The sequence below is a fragment of the Protopterus annectens genome, chromosome 15.part0 (assembly GCF_019279795.1).
Source record: "Protopterus annectens isolate FY-2018-M chromosome 15.part0, PAN1.0, whole genome shotgun sequence".
Classification (NCBI taxonomy): Eukaryota; Metazoa; Chordata; order Ceratodontiformes; family Protopteridae; genus Protopterus; species Protopterus annectens.
This window is the reverse complement of record NC_056749.1, coordinates 379549578-379573527: the sequence shown is the minus strand read 5'-3', so window position 1 is coordinate 379573527 and position 23950 is coordinate 379549578. Positions and strand designations below refer to the sequence as shown.

The 23950-nt window shown below is 41.5% G+C and overlaps 1 protein-coding gene across 1 annotated transcript in view; it reads left to right on the top strand.

Moving 5' to 3' along the window:
• The window catches only part of GLA (galactosidase alpha), a 552477-nt gene extending 529044 nt beyond the window's left edge, over positions 1 to 23433 (top strand). The window contains exon 7 of the mRNA XM_044057125.1: positions 22566 to 23433. Coding sequence (XP_043913060.1) covers positions 22566 to 22901 — 336 coding nt within the window. The 3' untranslated portion in view covers positions 22902 to 23433. The remainder of the gene's footprint in view (positions 1 to 22565) is intronic.
• The last annotated feature ends 517 nt before the right edge of the window (positions 23434 to 23950 follow it).

Sequence of the window (23950 nt, the reverse complement as noted above, 5' to 3'; positions counted from 1 at the left end):
AGAGAATAGCTGGAGTCTTTTGAGTCTATTCATGTAGGACGTGTTTAATGTCTAGGATCCTCTTCGTGAAGTACTTCTGTGGCCTTCCCAGCTGCTACAGGTGTCGAGTGAGGTACATGCCAAATGGGACATTATACTCGATGATTGGTCTAATGAGGAAAGAGTAGAGAGAGAGATAGAGAGAGGATTACCTCTTTCTTCCTGGATGTAAAACCCTTGATAATGAGATGTGTCACATAGAAGAACTTTCTGACCACAGTGGAAATGTAGTGGTCGAAGGAGAGGTTGCTGTCAGCCTGCATCCCCAGATCTCTTATAATGCCTTTAGTGTTCAGTGAACTCCCATCAATGTAGTAGTTAGTGGGAACTGAGTTTTTACCAAAGGGGATGACACATTTTTTGGCATTAAGCTTAAGGCTATGGTTTTGACACCAGTCATTGGTCTCAATGAGCCCTTTCTGTAGGATGTCTGCATCACTTGGGCAGTTAATAATGGCTCCCAGCTTACAGTAATCTGTGAACTTGGTCATCCAGAGTCCCTTTGTGTTGGCCTGAACTCCTGAGAAGTAGATGCCGAACAGGAGAGGACCCAGGATCAATCCCTGTGGGACTCCACTCATGACTGGTCGGCAGTCTGACTTGGAGTTCGCTACTTTCACACTGTGTATTCTGTCTGTGAGCCAATTTGCAATCTACCTAGTGATATAGGGGTTGATGCCTAGTTTAGTGAGTTTATCAATAATTCCCGAGTGAGGAATGGTATCAAAGGCATTGGCCAGATCGAGGTAGGCTGTATGCACTGCCTTACCTTCATCCACAGCCCTGGTGACTGACTCAAAGAAGTCAACCGGTTGAGCAGGCATGATCTCCCTTTCACAAACCCAAACTGTGTGGGATCTAGAATTTGGAGATTACCTTTATCCTTGTTAATTAAGTCCATGGTGATGCACTCCATAGCTTTACATATCAGACTCATCAGGCTAATGGGAAGATAATTCCCTGGGTCTGTAGTCGCTCCCCCTTTATGGAGAGGGATGACTGTAGCAGTGCACCATTCGGTAGGGACAAAGCCTGAGGTGAGGCTGTGACTGAACAGGGCACACAGATGTGGTGCCAGTTCACTTTGTAGTTCATGTAGAACACAGCCAGGGATATTATTGGGTCCCATGGAAGCTGTATGCTTGCCCTTGAACAATGCAGCTTTAACCTGGGCTGCAGTAATGCTGAGTGCCTGGCATTCATCCAGTATTGTGATTGGTCCTTTAGGGGGGCGATGGGGTAAAGTTGGCACTGAATCTGTCGGCCAGTATGTTGCCAATATCGGTTGGCTCAGTATAGGGGGTACCGTTGTGCAGTAACTCCGAGCAAATCTGGGTATTGCCATGGAGGTTCTTGATATAACTATAAAAGGTTTTGTGATCGTTTTTAGTGTCTGTGCAATTCTGCCTTCATAGCTGGCTTTAGAGGATTTGATGAGGGATCTCAACTTTTTGAGGCTAATAAGGGAGTTTTTCCAGTCTTGGGACTTCGCCTCTTTCTGCAACAGTTTCTTCCTTCTGTTGTAGAGTTTATTAATGGCAGGGGACCACCAGATTGGCTTCCTTTTGTTGGAGGAGAGCGTCTTGGGTATGGCTACTTCCATGCATTTATGTACATGTTCATACAGTGCATTGGTGTATGATTCGGCAGTCATGCAACTATTTTTCATTGGCATAGGTGCCGTGAAATTAGCCACCTCTGTTTTTAGGAGTCCAAAGTCAGCTTTGGAGAAGTTTTTCAAGGTGGTTACCTTTGCCGGGGGTGTGGGTGAGATGTGGATTTCCATGGTGATTAGTTTATGGTCGGCTCTGACCAGGAAGGGATTGACTATTGGTGTAGAGCAATGGTCGCCCATGTTAGTAATAACCAGGTCAAGGATATTGCTTCCTCTAGTGGGGGTCAGAATTAGCTGGTCCAGGGCATTGGAACTGATGAATTCCAGAAAGCATTGGGCCAGTGCATTGATGCTTGAGTAGCTTTCCCAGTTGATGGGGGGTAGTTGAAGTCTCCAAGTATGAGAGTGTTGGGTTGGACCTTGATTGATTCCATGGTGCTTAGGAATGTGGAATGAGACTCTAGGGACATGGTTGGGGACCTATAGCAGGCTATGGCTTGGATCGCAGTCTTACCCAATGTTTGTTGTACCTGAAGTATCTCAGATGCATTATGCTAGGCTTCTAGTCTGGAGGTGTGCATATCCTTTATGAATATGGAGACACGACCACCTTTGGAGCTTCGGTCCATGTTTCATGGCTGAAAGGTGTGGAATGAGTTATAGCCTGGTAGCACAGGGGTGCTTTCTGCCGCTTTAAACCAGGTCTCTGTTACAGCACAAATGTCACTGTTCTCCATTTTGAGGAATGCTTCGCGTGAGCGCATCTTGAGATTTAGAGTCCTAGCATTGAGTATCATGACCCCCAGATTGCATTTATTTATAGCTGTTACAGTGGTAATTTGGTCTTTGGAACACCGCCTAAAAAAAGCACTGTAGGGGTGGCAAGAGCCTTATCCAGTACCCGGAAACCCAGGGGTGACAGATGCAGGACATACAAAAACAAAAGAGACCCTCATGAATACCTCTAACAATGTGGCAGTGAATGTGTGGGATCAATATGAGGGAGAACGTAACCATCACTTTGTAAATCCATTCCAGACAGTGGGCTCGATGGGGACAAGTTTGCTATCCATGGAAATATGTGAAAAACTGAAAAGTTTGTTATGTAAGGAAACCAGCACTCATCTTAATATGCTTTGTTTAAAAAGGTACGTGGAACTTATTATAGCCCCACAAGGTTTAAGAGCATTCAAAACACCCACTATACACCATTTGATCCCACAGATAAAGATGATGAACTTTTTAAAAAAGGTGGAGAGCTGCAGTGCACAATTGTTCCATGGAATGGGTTAAAGTATTGGTAGAGAGAGATCTTCTGAAACAACGCAAATTGAAAAAGGAAGTGCTACGGGTGAGTGCAGATTTGCAGAAACATGTACATGGCTCAAGAATGGATGACTTACTGGGTGAGATTAATAATAAACTTATAAATCTTGAGCGAGATTTGGTGGAGAAGAAAAGTGGAAAAATAAATAGAGATATAAGAGTCTATAGTAACGAAACAACATTTCTATAGAAACGCAAACGCAGTGGGTTAAGGTCATTACGTGGGAACATCGGAGTTTATAAAAGTACTTCTCGCTTCAGCCTCTGTCTCCTTTGCTACATCGGAAGAGACTGATGTAACCACTGAAGGTGAATATGAAGGAGATGAATATCCACCATTGCCAGCAGCGCAGAACCCAATGGACTTTAATAATCACTTTCAGAAGGAAAAGGGAAATCAGCAACAGGGAAAAAAAAGAGGGTGAAATGATTGGGGACAAAGAAGGAATGCTAATTATACCAAGAGAAATAAGAAAAGGACTAAATGGAATTAGTAGGTGTGACTTTGTAAATGAAAAAAGTTTAGTACTGAATTTGTCAGGATTGAATGTTTCTGAAACTGCTATTTCTGTTCTAAATTTAGGACTAAAATTCACACCTACGGCTTTGCCAAGGTTACGTATACTGAAAATCGAATTGTTTCAATTAAGTAGAAAATTACACTTGATTATTTTAATAAGCAAAATAATGAACAAGAACAAAGTGTTGATGAAAGTTTAAATGATTCTTTTTATTCATGTGATGTCCTTCAAGGATGCATCTGCAGTCCTAACATATGGGTTGTCCTGCCTCAGGCAGCCCTTCGGTCGGCTGGATTCCAAAGTCTGGGTCTGGCCTCGGCTGATGTCGCACTTCACCCGACGTCATAGCTGCTGGGGTATAAAGGCATCAGCCGACGCCATTTTCCTCAGTCTTTCTTGCCGCGCGGTGCCCGAAGCAGAAGCTGTTCGCAAGTGCCGGTCGGTCAGATCCAGAGATTTCTACTATCGAAGACTTCTAAAAGCTGGCACCCGTTGGGGACTCTTGCCTCAGCCGATGTCAGACAAAGTAAATAATTGTTTAACTTGTGGGAAACAAATACCTCATAAGGATTTCCACTCTTACTGCCTTCCTTGCTTAGGCCCAGACCACGACGTATCAGCTTGTCTAGCCTGTGCTTCCTTCAACCGACGGACGCTTAGACGTCGGTCGGAGTTTGCAGAGGAGTTTTTTGGTCCCGCTTTTGCTTATAAAATGCCGTTGGAGACTCCGACTACACAATTAGCTAAAAAGCGCAAGGAAAAGGACCGACACTCGCGGTCCGCGGTTTTGGCTGAAACCACGGTTAGGCCAACCGTGAGTGTCTCGGTTTCGGCTGAAACCGAGACCTCGGTTCTTCCTTCGGCCGAAAGCATGCCTCCGATAACCGAGGCCTCACAGAGCGTGGCTGAATCTGCTACTGAAATTACTGCTACAGAAGCAGACACCCAGGATTTGTCAGACACTATTCCTTTAGACATTTCTACCCCTGCACGTGGGGCTGCTAGACCCCCTGCTTCCATGTCTATCAAGGCCTTTTCCAGGGCTAAAGCAGCTAAATCTTCTAAGGCCTTACCTACAAAAGCTCCCTCACACAGGCCTACCTCTAGTTCCCAGATACTCAGCCTGGCTGAGGATCTCATTTCTTTGATCAGGGGATCCCAACCTCACCCAGACAGGGCCTCTCAACCTCCTCCAGATAAGAGGCCTAGGACTGAACCCCCTGAACCTGTCTCTACAGACTATTCCTCGGATGACTCAGATATTTCAGACCATCAGGAAGGTCCATACTCTCCTTATGAGGATTCTGATGCAGAAGACTCCATTCCTTCTGCTTCTCCTCCTGAAGAATTTTCTTTTGGGGAGACCCTACATTCTATGAGGGAACACTTCCAATGGCAGGGCCAGGATTTTTCAGATTCAAGGAAAAGGCTAAGGACTTTTTTACACTTACCACAGCATAGGCCTTTAGCCATTCCTCCAGTACTATCAGTTGTTGATGATGCATATAATGATGCCAGTACTGCCCCTGATTCTCTTCCTCCGCCCCTGCCAAGCCTGATAGATATTACAGGGTCCCAGACACACACTACCACTTGTATAAGGCTCATGTTGCAGACCCAGAAACCATTTCACAGGGCCCTAAAGGTGTGGCAGCTGCCTCTACCAAAAACCCTCCCTCTGAAAGGGAATCTAGAGCATTAGAGAGATGGGGTAAAAAGGTTTATACATCTGCTACTCTTTCGGCCAGGGCCTTAAACTGTCAATTTCACATGATTCAGTACCAAGAGTTTTTGTTAGACCAGCTAAATAAAAAACTGTCCTCTCCTGAACCTATAGACCGCAAGTCCCTTCAGGATTTGGTACATAACTCTCAGCAGCTCAGTAATTTTTTAAAATGTGGCTATGATGCACTGGAGGCTTCCTTTAGATCAGCTATGACTGGAGCAGTGATTCGAAGGCATGCCTGGTTAAAAGAACAATCCTTACCAGACCATGTTAAGTCAAAACTCCTAGATGCTCCTATGGAGAAACAAAGTTTGTTTGGCTCCCCTGCACAGGAGGTTCTCAAGAAAGTGGAAGAAAAAGCAAAATCTGTCCAAACAGTCAAGGATTTCTTACAGGTCCAACCTCCGAGGTTTAGCAGAAATTGGCCTTCGAAGAATTGGTCCTTTCCAGACACCTCCAGAGCACAGAGAGGCAGAAATAGACGCCCAAGAGGCAGAGGTCAATCTAGGGGTGCCTACAGGGGACGTCAGTGGCAACCTGCCAACCAGAGAAGTGCTGCCACAGCTGCAACTACAACCACTTCCACAGGACAGACACAATGACTTGGCTCTGGTTCCGCCTACCAGGGAACAACTGGAAGCACCCTTGGGCGAAAAGCTAGCCCTATTTTCCGACAACTGGCATTGCATTACAGGAGACAAATGGACTTTACAAACAATAGACAAGGGCTACAGGTTTCACTTCCACACTCTACCAAAAAAGAGAGGAATGTCAAACCTTCCACCAAGCCAAAAAACAGAGGCTCAAAAACAAATCAACAACTTACTAAGGATGAGAGCTATAGAAAAGGTACCACCTATGGAACAAGGCCAAGGATTTTACTCCAGGCTTTTCCTTGTACCAAGAAAAGAAAATCAATGGAGACCTATTCTCGACTTGTCTGCACTCATTGTTCCAAAATTCAAAATGCTGACCCTCCAGCAACTTCTTCCCATGCTGGGCAAGGAGTCTTGGCTGGTGACTCTAGATCTCAAGGAGGCATACCTGCACATCCCTATATGACCAGATTGCAGAAGACACCTCAGATTTCTTGCAGGATCAGAGCATTATCAATTCTCAGCATTGCCCTTTGGCTTATCTACTGCGCCCAGAGTATTCACGAAATGCCTGGCATCAGTAATTGCTCATTGCAGGCTTCAGGAAATTCAAATTTACCCATACCTGGACGACTGCCTAATACAAGCAGACAACAAGACAAAATTAACAAAAGATTTGGAAAAGGTCATACAACTGTTGCAAGCCTTGGGATACACAGTCAACATTCAAAAGTCAAGACTAGTACCATCCCAAAGGTTAACATTTTTGGGTGCAGAACTGGATACAACAACTCAGATGGCTTTTCTCACAGAAGAAAAACAAAAGCAACTACCAGTCTATTTCATGACATTAACAACACAAACTCAGCTTACTGCAAGGAAAGTCCTGCAAGCCCTGGGTTACATGGCATCCTGCATAATATTGATCCCACATGCCAGGCTGCATATGAGAAAGTTGCAATGGTACCTAAGGAATGTATGGTCTCAACACAAGCACAGTCTAGAAGCCCAGATTCCAATAATTCCATGCCTGAAAAAAGAATTCCTGTGGTGGGCTCAGGCCTGTCAGATGAACAGAGGATTGCCTTTCCAAAAACCACATCCAAGCCAGACCATCACCACGGACGCCTCAGACCTAGGCTGGGGGGAACACATGGAGGACAAGTGTATACAAGGCCTATGGACCCAAGACCAGCTGCATCTACACATAAATCTAAAGGAGATGCTGGCAGTGAAACATGCAATCCAGGCATTCAGACCATTCCTTCAACAAGGTCACCTGCTGATAAGGACGGACAATACCACAGTCATGTGGTACATCAACAAACAGGGAGGTACACACTCATACCCTCTATGCTGGATAGCAATGGACCTGTGGATTTTGGCCCTGAATCTCAACATTCAACTACAGGCCAGATTTGTACCAGGAAAAGAAAATTCACTAGCAGACACCTTAAGCAGAACTACCATGGATGCTCACGAATGGATGCTGCATCCAGACATCTTCAAAACCATAACAAAGAAATGGGGAATGCCAGAGATAGACCTGTTCGCCTCCCCACACAACCACCAATTGAAGAAATTCTGCACAAGAGCATACCACCCAATTGCCTGGAGGGTGGACTCCCTTTCCTTCAGCTGGAAAAACCTGACAGCATATGCATTTCCACCTCTTCCTTTGATGTACAGAGTCCTACTGAAGATCAGAGAAGAACAGCCAAAAGTAATCCTGATAGCTCCGGACTGGCCAAGGCAGCATTGGTACCCGCTACTGAGAAGCATGTCTCGGACACACTCATGGCCTCTACCTCTATGTCCCTTACTTCTAACACAGAACAACTACAAGACCCTACATCTAAACTTGAAAACACTGCAGCTAGCTGCTTGGAATATTGCATAAAACAAAATAAACCAGATTTATCTCAGAGGGTTAAGGACATTATCCTGGAGGCACGCAGACCCTCCACAAGGAAAACTTATTCAGCCAAATGGAAAAGATACCTCATTTGGAGTGCAGCAAAGGGAGAAAATGTCTCATTGGCAAACATAGCACACATCCCGGAATACTTAGCAGAACTGTTCCACAATGGCCTGTCCTACTCCTCCATTAAGATTCATGCATCAGCAATTTCAGCAGAGTACAACATGGATCCTCCTGTCTTCTCTCATCCTCTACTCAGGCAGTTCCTGAGAGGAATCAAAAATGTAAAGCCTCCAAGGAAACCACCTTTACCTACATGGGATCTCAACTTTGTGCTGGAAAAATTAACACTTCCCCTTTTGAACCAGCAGCAACAGCAGATTTACAGTTCTTATCTTGGAAAACTGCTTTCCTGCTAGCAATCACTTCAGCAAGAAGGGTATCTGAGTTACAGGCATTAATGGCAGTACAGCCTTTCCTTATCTTCCATCAGGATAGAGTGTCTCTGAGAACTAATCCTACTTTTATGCCAAAAGTGGTCTCCAGGGTATCATTGAACCAAGCGATTCATTTACCTACATTTTTCCCCAACCCACAGAACAGAGGGGAAAGACTACTACATACCTTGGATGTGCACAGACAATTACGCTACTATCTGGACAGAACTAAGACCAACAGAAAAACTGACCAGCTTCTGGTAGCATATGCAACAGGAGTGCAAGGAAAAGCAATTTCAAAACAGACAATCTCAAAATGGATAGGAAATTGCATTAGATTTTGCTACTCTTTTCATGGAAAGACAAATCCTGAAAATATCAGGCCTCACTCCACAAGAGCTACAGCCACCACTACAGCTTTCCTACGAGGAGTGGCTACCAAAGACATTTTAGAAGCTGCTACTTGGAGCTCCGTGCATACATTTGCCAAGCATTATAATCTTCCTTTATACTCCAGATCCCGAGCAGGTTTTGCAACTGCTGTTTTGCAAGGGATCTTAACTACACCATCTTTATCTTAGTGCCTCCTCCCCCAGTTTGGCTATGGTATTCTACCCATATGTTAGGACTGCAGATGCATCCTCGAAGGACATAGTACAGTTTTGTACCTACCATAAATGTAGATGTCCGATAGGTATGCATCTGCAGTCAGGATTACCCACCCTCCTTCCCCTCTGTGGTATTCCTAGGGTACTTACCCCTCTTTTAGATAGCTGGGGGAATCTATTATGGTGTATTTGTTTGTATGTATATATGTATATATATATATTTTGCTTTCTACTGTTTGGAATTATTTGCAGTTATCCAAATTTAGCCTTCCTAGAGGGCACCTGGCATCTGGGGCAAGAAACACTGAGGGAAATGGCGTCGGCTGATGCCTTTATACCCCAGCAGCTATGACGTCGGGTGAAGTGCGACATCAGCCGAGGCCAGACCTAGACTTTGGAACTGCCGATCAAGGGCTGCCTGAGGCAGGACAACCCATATGTTAGGACTGCAGATGCATACCTATCGGACATCTACATTTATGGTAGGTACAAAACTGTACTTTTCTAATGATGATATGGGGAAGACAGGATATATGCTTGTAGCATGTTGAACACAGAAACAATTCAATGCAAATCTTTGTTTATACATCCATTTGTAAATGTGAATATACAAAGTTTTATTTCTGTTTTGAATTTTGTAATAGAAAAATTGTATTTTGATTTTATTAGAAATAAGCAAAATATTAGATACAACCGGGCAAAAGAACAATGGTTAGCCTTTAAGGCATTATGTGCAGATAAAAGATTGGTAGTGAAATTGTCAGATAAGGGGAATCAGATAGTTATTTTGAACTATGTGCAATACATGAAAATGTGTTTTACTCATTTGGAAGATAAGGAAGTGTATGAAGAATGTGATATAGAAGATTATTATAAAGCTATTAAGAAATATGAACTGTTGCTTCAAAAAGGTTTGCGCCTAGGATATTTTACTAGTGATGATTTAAAAGAGAAATTTTGTATAGAGGGAACAAGCATAGCCTTATTTTATTGTCTGCCGAAAACGCATAAGGGTATCAAAGATTTGAAGGGCAGGCCAATAGTGTCAGCTGAAAAATATTTCTTGAAAAATTTGTGTGTATTATTGCATGAATATTTGAAAACATATGTACTTGCCCTACCATCATATGTTAAAGATACTCAGGATTTCTTGCAAAAAAATAATAAAAATGTTTGGAATGTGAATATGTATTTGTTATGTCTAGATGTCAAAAGTCTATATACCAACATTAAACATAAGGATGGAATAAGAGCACTTTTCCATTATTTAGAAGACTCCCCCCTAGCCCATTTTATGATAGAACTTGTAGATTTTTGTCTTAAAAATAATTTTTTTGTATTTAATGGAAATGTCTACCATCAGCTACAGGGGATGGCAATGGGGGAAGTGTTTGCCCCATGTATGCAAATATAGTGATGACCAAATTTGAAGTAGAATATATATATACATTATATATATATATATATATATATATATATATATATATATATATACACACACACACACAATTTTTATCAATCACAAGTATTACAGTATTTCAGATTCATTGATGATCTGATTTTTTTGTGTGAGGGGAATATGAAAGAAACTCAACTGTTTGTAAAAGATCTACAGGTGAACAGTTTTGGCTTCAAATTTGATGGCATACAAATGGGAAAGGAAGGTATGTTCCTGGACATAGACGTTAAGGGTTTGGAAACTACTATCCATAGAAAATTTGATCAGAATAATACATTTCTCTTTGGAACTAGTTGCCATCCGCAACATTTAATTTCAGTACTGACGTATAATTAATTTTTAAGAATAAGTAGACTGTGTAGCTCTGATAGTGTATTTGAAAAGGAGCTTACACTGGCAGAAAATATGTTTCTGGAAAGGGGTATGAAGAAGGAATGGTGAAAGAATCCTAGGAGAAAATACTAAGGGATAGGTATAAAAAGGTGGACATAAATGCAAGAAGTGTGAGAAAGAGAGAGGGAAAGGAAAGTTAATATAATAATAATGATAGAAAGAGGAATAGTGAGAAAGGTAGGGAGGTGTATTTTGTAAGTACGTACACTATATTGTCTAGTGACATAGTAAGAGAAGTTAGAAAATATTGATTGATGCTGTTTGTCGAAGCAATGAGAGATAAGGATTTAAAACATTTGCTTCAAAAATATGTCAATATCTTCTATAGGAGAAGTAGAAATTTAGCTGACGTGGTGGTGCATAACCACTTTCTAACACCAGATGTCACTGTAGATATAAATCCTAGTGTTAGTAATCTAGGTACAAAATCTTGTAAAAAATGTTCTGTTTGTAAGCATGTTGAAAATACAATGTTCTCCATTTTGAGGAATGCTTTGAGCAAGTGCATCTTGAGATTTAAACTTCTAGCGTTGAGCAGCATGACCTTCAGATTGGATTTATTTATAGCTGTTACACTGGTAATTTGGTCTTTGGAACACCACCTAAAAAAAGCACTATAGGGGTGGCAAGAGCCTTAGCCAGTACCCGGAAACCCAAGGGTGACAGATGCAGGCCATCTCTGGCAAAGCATCGAGGTCTGTCAGGCATGTCACCCCAAGCAGACAGATACTGGATCCCCTTAGAATGATACCAGAAACTTAGCCAGTTGTTGAAGTCAATCATGTTTTGTTTGTACTGCGGTATCATTCTGGGTGATGGTAGGATATTGCTCAGGGCTAGTGTCATATGTGCCTGGGCCACATAATCCGAGAGCTCCACCATGTCTCTTTTCATGTATTCCAGGAAGGTGCTTCTCGGGTCATTCACACCCATATGGACAATGACAGAGTCATACTTGTACTTGTTGTGGAGTAACCTGAGTGCGTGTGTTATGTGTCGGATTCTGGCATCTGATAGACAGCTGACTGTTGCCTTCTCCTTATTCAGCCTAGTGAGTGGGACATCTGTGTGCCTCAGTATTGAGACACCTATGATTAGTGTATTGGGCAAGGTGTTTAGCCTTAGGGTCATAGGTTGAGGGGGGACACTGTGGAGGTGAGCTATGTGTCCTGTGGTTTGTGCTGTGTTGTGGTCAAGTGCGTTTCTGTCTAGAAGGTCTCTGCTGTTTGGGTAAATTTCTGTTGAGTGCCTCCACGAAGGTGGGTGTGTGGTTTGTGTTTTTATGTGAGAGCTTTGATAGTGGGTGTTTTGGAGGGCTGTGAGTTCCATGTGGTGTGGTGCAGGTGTTGACCTTCTTCCTCTTGACCAGCTAGTCCAGTCTTGGCTAGAGAATGCATAGCTTCCAATTTGGTGATATAAGTGCATCTCTCACAAGTCTGAGTGTTGGGAGGTAACAGGAGAGAGTTGTCTGTGTACATGAGGCAGTTGCTACACTGCCTCAGAATGCCCAAGTGCACCGGGTTAATAGGAGAAAGCACAGGGAACTGCCATTTGATCATGTCAGGAGGGGTGGTCATAACTACTAAGTACTGGAGCTATTTCCATGAAGAATGACTAGTGCTGATGGCTCTTAGGTGTACTATAATATTTGCTACAAAAACCTGTTGAAGTGCAAAGCGATTAGGCTATTGGAAGTGCAAGAAAGAAAGAACTAGCAAGATCTAAGGGAAAAACTGAAGAGCAGACTTTCTGGCACCAGTAGTAGTTTACCTCAGCTCGGTGCCGCTGAGCAGAACTAAAAGAAGCGCAAACCTGCGCTTTTAAGCCAGAAAGTTGAAAGGGATGGAAAAACTGCCGAAACGTTCAATAAACCACAATTTCTGAGTCAGAAACCACTCCTCATGGTAGATAGGCTACCTAGTGCTTACCACTCCCACTGATGAGGTAGAGGGCGTCCCTCCAATACATAAAGGCTTGGGGGGGGGGCTCAGAACCTTACAAATAATCCTGGATACAGCAAATCTGTATCAGGACTAGACTAGTTGCAGGAAAAGCAGGAAACAAGCACAAATGTGGGCTTTTAAACCAGAAAGGTGAAGGGGATGTAAAAACTGCCCAGACAGCCAATAAACTACAATTTCTGGACCAAAAACACTCCTCTTGTGGTAGATAGGCTACATAGAGCTTACCACTCCCACTGATGAGCTAGAAGGCTTCCCTCCAACACAGAAAGGCTTAGGGGGGCAGAAGCTTACAAATAGTCCTGGATACAGCAAATCATTATCTGGACTAGACTAGTTACAGGAAAGGTGGGAAACAACCTTAGAACTTTTTAATATAGAAAAGCAGCTAAAACAGCAATAAAAACAATTCAAATGCAGTGCAAGATAGCACACTTCAGTGTGTAGCAATATTAAAGCAAATACAGTTTAAATAAATGCAATTAAATTAAAAATGACTAAAACCATGTGCAAAAAGTAGTAAATTAGGAAAAAATCAAAATGCAGGCACTTAGAGTATCAGAAAACAATGCCAGCAAATATATAAATAATTCAGTCAAGCAAAAATTAAGGCAGTACAGAACTCTGAACAGTTAAAAAGTGCCAAAAATATACTTATCAGCTCTATATTTCCAGATTGTTTGAGAAGCACACTCAGAACACGAGATTCTAGCAATGTACCTTTTTTTTGTTTGTTTTTTTTAGTAAAGTGGAAAGGGAGAAAGGAGGAACAGAAGATAATTTGAGGTTAAGAAACTAAGTGGGTTGGCTTTCTCAAATGTTATCTATGTATTAGGTAGAATGAGCTAATGACACCAGACTGGGAGGAGTGTCCAAGATCAAATTTACAGTAGGGGCGGGCAACTGCAAAGCCACCAAGTACTACAGCTACTAGCTACTCACAAACAGAAAATACAACTCTCAGTATGAAAAAACAGTATACAGTTAAGTAATTCAATAAAAATGCAATTACAGTAATGAAACACTATCTAGCAATGAAAAATATAGTTAAAACAGTACACAAATGCAGTGAAACAGTAAAAAAGCTTTATAACAGTGCAATATGTAGTTGATTAGCTGTAGCACACTTATAAGCATTAAGAAGTGCAATTCAGTGAAATAAATGTAAGAAAAAACATATTCTGCTCTTGGTGTCTTAGGGAATTTCTGATGTACAGTCTAGTTTGTCTACTTTTAGGGAGTCTTTAAACATGACTGCTACACTACTGCCTCTTGTAATTAGTCTGTCTTGTCTAATTACATTGTAATTGTATGTAATTTCTGAGTCTTTGATGTGTGGTTTTAACCAGGTTTCGGTAATGATTATATGTGGAGAGTAGGTGGCCAGGATAGCATGAAAATCTCTTTTGTTTACAGTGCTCTTTAAATTAAAGTTAGCTATTAGTAGGTCATAACCTGAAGACTTAGGCAGGGGAGACTGATAATTGGAATTGGAGAGATCTTGGTTAAGAGAGTGTAGGTGGTTTGGTTGAGTATTGGGTAATACATATTTTGGGCCTGGGTTGGGATGGATGTCTGCTTGTAATTTTATATGTGTAAGGGAATGGAGTAGAAGGTTTTTTAGTTTGGAGATAGCTATATGGATTCTGAGGTTGGGAGGGCGAGGTTGTGAGAGCTGTGTGTGTTTAAGAGAGAAAAAGAGAGAGTTTGGGGTATAGAAAAGCTGGGAGGTTATGTCACTATAGTGTAAGAAAGGTTACTGGTGAGTAGTGTGTGTTTGTGAGGGGGGTGCTGGTTATATATTTCATATATGTGGAAGTCTGAGGCAGTAAAGGTAAAGTAGAGAAGGCATGATAGGATGGTGATTACAGGAAGTGTGATATGGAAATTAATGTTTGTAGTAAGATTGGGGAGTGGGGTTATCTAAAGATTGTTGGAGAGAGATGACAGATAGAGTCTTAAGGTAATAAAGAGGTAGGGATGAGGAATTAGTGATGCAGTTGTGAAAAAGGAGGTGTGGAAAAAAGAGAAAGTGGGGGGTGTGGAGATGAATAAGTGGGTGAGGAGAATCCGGGTGGAAGTTGCGTAAGCAGGAAAGGGTATGGCTATGAGACTATAAAACTAAGAGAAGTGGGGGGGGTGTGGGAATGGGGGCAGAGTAGGGGAGTGGAGTGAGCCTGAGCAAAGCGAAGGGCGAACGGAGCGGGCAGAGCCCAAGTCGACAAGAATACGAAAAGTGATGAGAAACAATCAGTCAGTAAGTAGAGGGTCAGAAAAGTGAAGTATTTCTTTAGAGTTGTAAGGTGAGATTTAGTGAGAAGGTAGAACTAAAGATGAAAAGACAAAAGAAGAAATGTAAAAGGGAGTTATGGTGGAGACAGGTAAGATTGTAAGGAAGAGACACTGTAGAGAGGTGGTAGTCAGGTGAGGGGGGATAGAAGCTTAAAGACAGAGGAACACACAAGGCAGATGGAAAGTAGTACCTAAGTTAGGCAGGAGTGGAAGGAAAGAGTATTGAGAATAGGTACGTAGAAGGAGATAGAAATTAGAAGGATAAGAGAAGGAGTCCTGGGTCAAGTAGTTGAAGCAGAGAGTGGAGCAAATTGCGGGGTGGAGGTGATGTGCAGTATCAGCTGAAGGGAGGGTATATGAAACAAATAACCTAACCTTGGCGTGTTAGCACTATGCATACAATAAATGTACTGGGGTGGCTGGGTGTAGCAGTCTTCAACTGGAGTGTCTTGCCCTATGCCTTGGATGTAGTGGGTGGTTTGTAGCAGCTCAGTGGAGGACTCTAAATCCTAAAGAGAAAGGGAAGTGAAGAGAAAAAAAGACAGGGTTAGAGCTAGCAATGCTTAGGGAAGGGGAATATGCAGCAATAGGGAGAATAGCTGGAGGAGAGAATTGAGTATATGGTTACAGAATTGAGGGAAATAGAGAAGGGAATGATAGTGTTAATAAGGAACAGGGAGCTGTAAGTTAGGTTGTACAGAAAGGAGGGAGAGAAGTAGAAGACGGGGACTTCAGTAGACTAGTCACAACAGGTCAGTACAAAAAATAAGTTCAGTCAGCAGAACCAGCAGTGTCATCACATCTGCATTTGTAGCCAATAGAGCAGGAAATGGAAACTCTATACTGTAATAGTTCAATAGACAGTTGCTGAAGTGACCTAAGAATAATTATATCAACTACCTACAGAAGAAAGTAAAACCATGCTGTTCAAATTCAGAATTACTTAGGCTAGTGCAGTTACAGGTGTAAGTTCAGTGAAGAGCAATTAGATTGGTCAGGAAATCTCACAACTAATTGTCTGTGTTGCAGTCAAATATTGGCGTTCCTGGTTTGTAACTGGCAGCTGACTCTTAAGGAGATAGGAAATACAGCATTAGAGGACTGGGAAACAGATTGGGGAGATCAGGAATAAAGGCATGTGCGAATGCAAGCAGCACACCAACAAAAATGCAGTGGGCGACTTAGCTCTGGCACTCAGCAAAATGTTGTGTGACCCAGAATGACGATAGAGGGGTGGGGGAAGCAGATTGGGGAGATTGGGAATAAAGACTTGTGCGAGTGCAAGTAGCACGCCAATGAAATACTGAGTGGGACTTTGCTCTGGTACTCAACAATATGCTGTGTGACCCAGAACACAATGGAGTAGGGAAAAAGATAATGCAGGCTGGGGAAGAGGTAGTAGAAAATAAATAAAACCTAAGAGATGCTAGGAGTTATTGTTACATTTATAAGATTGGGATGCACAAAGGAATTGCTGTGCCAGTTACAGTGGAAACACCACTAAACTACAGCATTGAATAGCATTGCAAAAGAAAAACAATAACACAACACGTGCTAGAAGCAACACTAACTGAAATTGGTAGTGAAAAGTAAGTGCAACGTTTTATAAAATGCAAGTGAATTTAGTCAACTGCAAGGAGAAAAAACCGCTCACAGATAGCTTTGGTGTTCTTTTTATAGTCTTTAAAATACTGTTCTGGCAGCAGACAAATTATATTAGCGGCTTAGAAATGCATACAGTTCACAGATAACTTTCATACCTCAAGTATTATAAGACATTCAGCACTGGCAGCAAACAAGTTACATATGCAGTATTTTGAAGGGATAACATTAGAAAACAGTGATTTAGTCAACCGTTCGGTACCTTAAAACGTCTGTAAAGCTGTGCACACATCACCAGAGGAGGGGGACATCTATGGGAAAGGAGAGGAGGTAAAGATTGTGGGAGTTAAGGAACCCAGTATTTAACAGGCACAGTGCATTATGGGAGGGAGGGGCAGTGATAAAGAGGGTTTCAGTGTGGAATGGTTAGTGAAACAAGGACAAGAGGCAGGCTAAGGGGGGGCGGTGAATGAGAGTGAGAGAGAGCCCGAGTCGACAAGAGTACGTAAAGTGAAGAGAAACAGTCAGTAAGTAGAGGGTCAGAAAAGTGAAGTATTTCTTTAGAGTTGTAAGGCGAGATTTAGTAAGAAGGTAGAACTAAATATGAAAAGACAAAAGAAGAAAAACAAGAGGGAGTTATGGTGGAGACAGGTAAGACTATAAGAAAGAGACACTGTAGAGAGGTGATAGTCAGGTGAGGGGAAATTGAAGCTTAATGACAGAGGAACACGCAAGGCAGCTAGAAAGTAGTATCTAAGTTAGGCAGGAGTGGAAGTAAAAAGTAATGAGAATATGTAGGTAGAGGGAGATAGAAATTAGAAGGATAAGAGAAGGAGTCCTGCGTCAGGTAGTTGAAGCAGAGAGTGGAGCAGTTCAAGGTTCATTTGTTAAACACTTTTTTTTCAGCACACTCACCTGTATTTGGAATTATTTGCTTTTTCAAGCTGTAGCTTTTTGCCCTGTTTTTGAGTATGCTATCTGCTTAAAGTGATAGGACTGTGGTTGTTGATGCTGCACATGGTGAAGACTGATACTGTAAATTCCCAATTCTGGACTCAGATGTGAGAAATGTGTGTGCATTTGTGTGTTATTTTTCTTGGTATCTAGCACATCAGGTAGGAGGCCAAGATATGCAAGATATTTGATAAAAGTGTCATCAAGGACCATAGAAATAAACCAGCATTGCTTGGGCTGATCAAACTTCATCCGGCATTGGTAGACTCAAAGCCAAGCATTCCACCACAGGCTTCCCTGTTAAATTTTGATGCGTCTCTTTTATTTACTACTCCATCAATATCTGTGGCATCAATGCTGTCCTGTTTGTTACAGTGTTATTATGATAGAAGTGTGGTGGTGATCAGCAATGAGTAGTTGATTCAGATGATGGCCCCAGTTCCCTCAACCATTTATAGAGTTTGGATAGCTTCACAATTTGCTACCTTGGGCCGAAGCCACCCATCTCAGCATTGATTTTTGGGCAGAGAGAACAGTTGTCAATGTAGGAGACTTAATCTCAAGCTTTTTGCTATGCAATGATCTGTACACCAACACAATACTCTGTGCCAGGCACTTTAGTATTGTTGCTGCTGTAAACAGAGCAATTCTCAGTTGTTGGCTGACTAGCCCACCCATCTTTTCAACAGTGGGGAAGGGGAACAGAAAGTTAGTATAGAGATAGACTGATGGTACGTCATGCTGCCTCTTCTTCATCCCACTCAAATAGGTCCCAGAATGAAATACCGCAAGCAAAGGTACATTGACTTCCCAATGGAGTCTTTCACTCTAGGTACTGATTTGGATGATAGGGAGGATTCCTCATTGTTCCCACTAACGTCTAAGGAAGTCCTACAGCTTGTGCAACAGAAAGGGTCTTAGCCTGTTGGCTCAATCTCCTCAGAAGAAGAATTCTATGTGGGACATGTACTCTGTCCTACCTGCCTCTTGCGTGTTCGCTTCAGCCAAGCAGCATGATGATTTCACTTGACATGGAGAAGCGGTGCAAGAAGCAGATATGTTGATGCCTATGTAAAGGAGACTGGACAGGAGCCTGTGACCTCCCAACGACTGTGAGCATTGGAAGGCCCCTTTGTCTCTTTATAAAGTGGTGGCAGCGGTCCTCAAGAAGGATCCCTCATATGGGAGTTCTCTGATAGTCCTTTATTCCATCTTCCTGATAGAGCATCAAGAGTATCTGTCCATTTTTGCAAGCACATCTGTGCAGTCAGTATGATTTTCATTAGAACACTGAATTACATGGCCCCTGAGATCAAATTTCACTGTGCAGAAGCAGATGAGATGTATAGCAAGTATAGCACACTACAACCTCTTTCACGAAAGAGCAATCCAAGAGGTCTCACCTGACTAGATAGTGTCTAGATACTATTCAAGGCTGCTTTTTGTTTCCAAAGTAGACAATGGACTTAAGTGATCACAAATAGCTTATAGATTATACAAAGTTTTGGGTTGTCACAATGTAGTCAGTACTTCCTTATCTGGCAAAGCTGAACCATGTGCTGTTTAGATCTCTAGAATGAGTATCTGCGCATAGTCACATTTTTAGTTCAGGATTCTCCCATTTGGTCCCACCACAACCCCCAGAGTGCACATCAAATGCATGGCTGCTACAGTAGCTTATTTCATTTTGTTAAGAAGCAATGCTTTACAATCTCTAGATGATTTGTCCCTATCTGCCCCCAGGTAATTCAAGCAAGGTAGAATCTTTTCCAACAGTCTGAGTGCTTAAGGATCTCTGTGAACACACAAAGTACCAGACTGAGTCACTGCAATTGCTGACTTTCATAGTGTACTGCTTCAGCATGGTCTTGCCCAGCTGGTTATCCGATGGTCAATATTTTAGCCCAGCAGTCCTGGGTCCATCTTGTTTTTTCTGCAGAGAACATAGTGGCACCCATTTGCTTCAAACTTTCAATGGCAACATCAATATTCATGGTAATCGTCATATGGTTTCAGCAGAGAGTGCTGCAGTATACATACCCCATGACAATGTAGGCAAGAAATTTTTTTCAAGTGTGCTGCCATCATCTCTCTCACTCTCTTTCCACCCGAAGTGTAGTGGCCACCCTGGTGTGTCTGTACTGGGCTGGGGGGCTTGTTTATGGCAGACTGGCCAGTGAACCTGGTTATAGAATGAGGCCAGCCTACATATTAATATCCTGTAAATAAGTACAGCATTCATGCTTTAGGACTTTTAGAGCTTCCATCCTAAATAGAATGTGATAGCTATTTACTCAGACAACATGGTAGTACCATGGTATGTCAGTAGATAGTGATGAATGCATTTATACACCCTATGTCAAGAAGCCATAGAGCAATATTGTCTCATCAATTTCTCATAGCAGTGCATATACATAGGCAGGTTTGGGTATTGTTGTTGTCACACAAGTGGTTTCTCAGTCTGTTGGCAATAACAAATTTCTTGTGCCAGTGGGACAAGCCTTCTGTGACCCAATTTCCTCCACAGTCATTTCCAAGTTTAGCAACGTTTTTCCTTACTCCTTCTACAGGGACACACATGAAGGAATGTCCCTTGAGTGTTATTGAATCACTCCTCAGATGTCCCATTATTAGGAATTCCTGAAGAAAGACATGCAAAGCAAGGCTAAGACCATCCTTATAGCCCTATTTTGGAATTGACAAATGTGTTGCCCTAAGAGATGGCCTTATCTGTTGAAAAAGCTCCTCCACTTGAAACCTTTCAAAAGTCTTCAAAATCACCCCTCCAGCAAGCTTCACTTGGATGTCTCTCTTTTCTCTTATCTCTTTCCACTATGACATATCAAAGGGTGATCATTTGGAAATTTATTAGTGAGGTCTGAAGAAGTATTTTCCATTGATGACAATGGTGCAGAGGAAAACATTTTTTGCAGATTGTTCAGGCACCCCTACACACCTGTGGGAAGGCAAAACTCCTCAAAAATAGTCCACCACAGCCTTGAGCAGACCTTTTTTCCACTCTGATAATAAAGTGGAGGATACTTGAGACAGCCTGCTTGACTACATGTTTTTTTCCATTTCTGTCGAAGGCCAAGATCCCCACATACTCTTTCAGGGTGGTTCAAATCCCAACATCTGCCCAGAAGCCTCCAACCACAGAAGCATGCAGAAAGAAGTAAGTGGAGAAGATTTGCCTTTTAGGCAACTGCTCAGGTACTGGATAGCATAATGGACTGAAATATTTTCCATCAAACTATATTTTGAAACAATATCTATTTTTCTCAGGGAATAAATCACTGTAGCTTAGTTTCTCTGAAAGTCTGTATGCCCTTTTGTGGGTACAACCCTCATTTAAAGAACCAATTCTTAATTTAGTGCTGGAAGAAATAACCTTACCTTCCCCTGAGCCAGCTTTTAGGACAGAACTAAAATTCCTAAAATGGAAAACTTTATTTTTGGTAGTTCTCACTTCTCTGAAAGGCATTTTGGAACTGCAGGCACATTCGTTTGTTTCCAAATCATTTTTTTCCACAAATAGAGTATCACTGTGGATCAACTTATCCTTTATGCCAAATGTAGCCACAGAAAGAAATCTGAACCAAGCAATCAATTTAGTTATGTCTGTCCCCTAACATTTGAATCAAGGGGAATACTACATTGCTTGGCTGTCCACTTCAGTTATGTTTTAGCTGGAGAAGCCTAATGATAGCATCAACTTGTTTTTTTAGCTGGACACGTCTAAAGAGAGCACCAGCTTGTTTTTGTCTTCAGTGCTCCCAACAGTTTGATTCCAAAAGTATCTAAAGTTGCTCTGTCCAGATGGCTTTCTGATTGTATTGTCTTTTGCTACATAAAATACAGTAAAGATTTATGTGGCACACCTAAGGAGTTTTCTAGTAGAATGCTGGCTACTAGACAGGTCTTTTTTAAAAATGCTTTGACTGATTACATTTTTACTGCAACATGGGCTTCTTTGCATGTGTTTGCAAATCGCCATAAGCTGGGCATTATCTGACGGTCTGAATCAGCCTTTGAGTCTACTGTCATAAAAAGGTACTCTGCCACAATGTCACCCGAGAGGATAATTTATTTATTCATTGACATTTGATTACTAGGAAGCTCTGACTGGATAGGAGCCCATTTTAGGATTTAAATTGGTGAATACGAGAAGAAACAAATGTACTCTTGTTTTCACTTTCACAGAGATTAATCAGGGGTGACTTGTGCCTAGTTTTCAGAGCACCATCTGATTTGGTCTCATTTTCAATATTGTAATTTACATTTTGCAAGCACATGCTCTGGCAGTCTTCTCTAGTAACTTAGTGTAGTGAAGAAATATGACTATACCTCAATTAAAAAATATGAAATGAACTTAAACTGTTAAATTGAAATTAAAGACAACTGGATGGGGGGGGCGTGGCACAGGGTTGACTGCATTTTAAGATTCCTTGGCCCAAGTTTAAAATGAAACTGACAGGGTCTGGGACAGGAACTTCAAATGTTCAGAGTTTGTTCTTGAGGTAGATTCAGTCCGTGACCTATGGTCCCTCTGGCCCATCCACTTTCTTTCTGGCAAGACTGCAGGCACCTAGATCAAAATTGTGTTTATGAGATAGAGCTTCATTAAAAGGTTTGCTCTTTTCCCTGGAACAGCCTTCATTGCAATGCATGGTAAACTTTTAGGGGAGAAGATGTTTCCATCTTCGGCAGGATTGTTGTGGATGTTCTGATAACTGTAGCATCAAACTTTAATTGGCAAGTGGGCATCTTTCTAAACATTCAGGAGTTGCATGGTGGCATAGCAAAGTTGATGTAATTAGATTAGGGCTGTATGCTACCTGAAATATATTGTTAATGATTTACTTTACATTTCTGCTGTATTTCCCTCTCATATGGTTTTATTATTTTTTATTGTGTTTTTTTATATACTGCTTATTTGTGAAGATCATTGTTTAAAAGGGTATTCAGATTAGTTGATGTATCTAATCAATCAGTAAATATTTAAAATTGATATGCAGTGGCTGAATTATTAAACAAGGTATGAAAATGCTCACTTCTGGTGTCTTGCTCAAAGAAAAAACATATTTAATTTTTTTGTCTTTTTCCCCCATACAGGGCAGCACCTTTGATGTATGGGAGCGTCCTCTTTCAGATGGCAGTTTTGCAATTGCTGTGGTAAACCGTCAGGAAATTGGTGGACCTCAGCATTTTCCCATCGTGATGTTTGCACTTGGGAATGGACAGGCATGCAACCCGAACTGTGTCATTACCCAGATACTTCCCACTCCTACACTCCTTGGTGTACATGAACTGACAAGCAGCTTAGAACTTATGGTTAACCCAACAGGGACTGTTCTCTTAAAAGTAGTTGTAGACACAAAGTCTTCAGGACATGCAGCAAAGAGAATGCATACAGAACAGTCTGACAAGTCCATAATGAATAATCTATAATATCCAAGCACACAAAAGAACTAAATGAAATACTACCAAAGTGCTTCCCTACACAAGAAATGTTTTAAGTTACAATGCAAGAAAATCAAATTCTAAGAAATTTTAAGTGGTTTCTAAATATATGCCTTGGGAGATGTGGGATTGCTTTGACTACCTCCTATTTTTAATTCTTATTCTTTTTACTGGTATACCCGTTTTGTTTCTTTGTTAGTCATGAAGATCTGGATGCTTGTGCTGGAAATATTTTGCACTCCTGAGTGATGAGAGGGCACACTTCCTTAATGTCTCCATTAAAAGGTTCTGTTCAATTTGGGACCTTCAGAGTACAAGTGTTGATACTAACTATTGGACATAAAAGTCTAGTTTAGATTCATTGTCGATGTAGTGGGTGTTCTAGTAGAGATTTTATATTGCTCAGACGTTGGTGAGCACTAAGATTTTTTATGTACCAGAGTGCCATAACTGGTCTACAGACATTAACATTATACCATTTATGTCACTTTTGAAGAGTAAACAGCAAACATCAAATGAAGTTTTATTTCCCAGCTATTGTTTTATTTTCAAATATTTCTGTATGGCTACTGTTTAATTTTCATCTAAATCTTTTGTATGCATGATTGTGTATCTAGTCTTAAATTGTCCAGTGAAAGCCCGTAGAAATTATCATCTTAACAGTAGTTTTAATTATTTTAAAATTAAGAGAAAAGTGCGCAATGGTCTTAGATACTTCCATTAGTTTATGGTATTACATGTACTTTAACAGGCTATGGTTTGGATTTACTGTCTCTCTCTCTCTCTCTCATGTTGCTTTCTTCAAGCACTGCATTTAAATACATTGCTGTGGCTTACCTTTGCTAGCACTGTCAGCTTAGTGTAAGCATTGCTGGTGCAGATATGCAATATTGAATATGTAGATCCTTTCCAGGGGTGGTTAGTGTATAAACAGAAATATATAGCCAGTAATATGAAAAGCATGGGCTACTAATTATAGTCAGAATTGTTATTAGCCTTAGTACCTTTATTCCCTAAGTGTGTATAAAAAACTTATT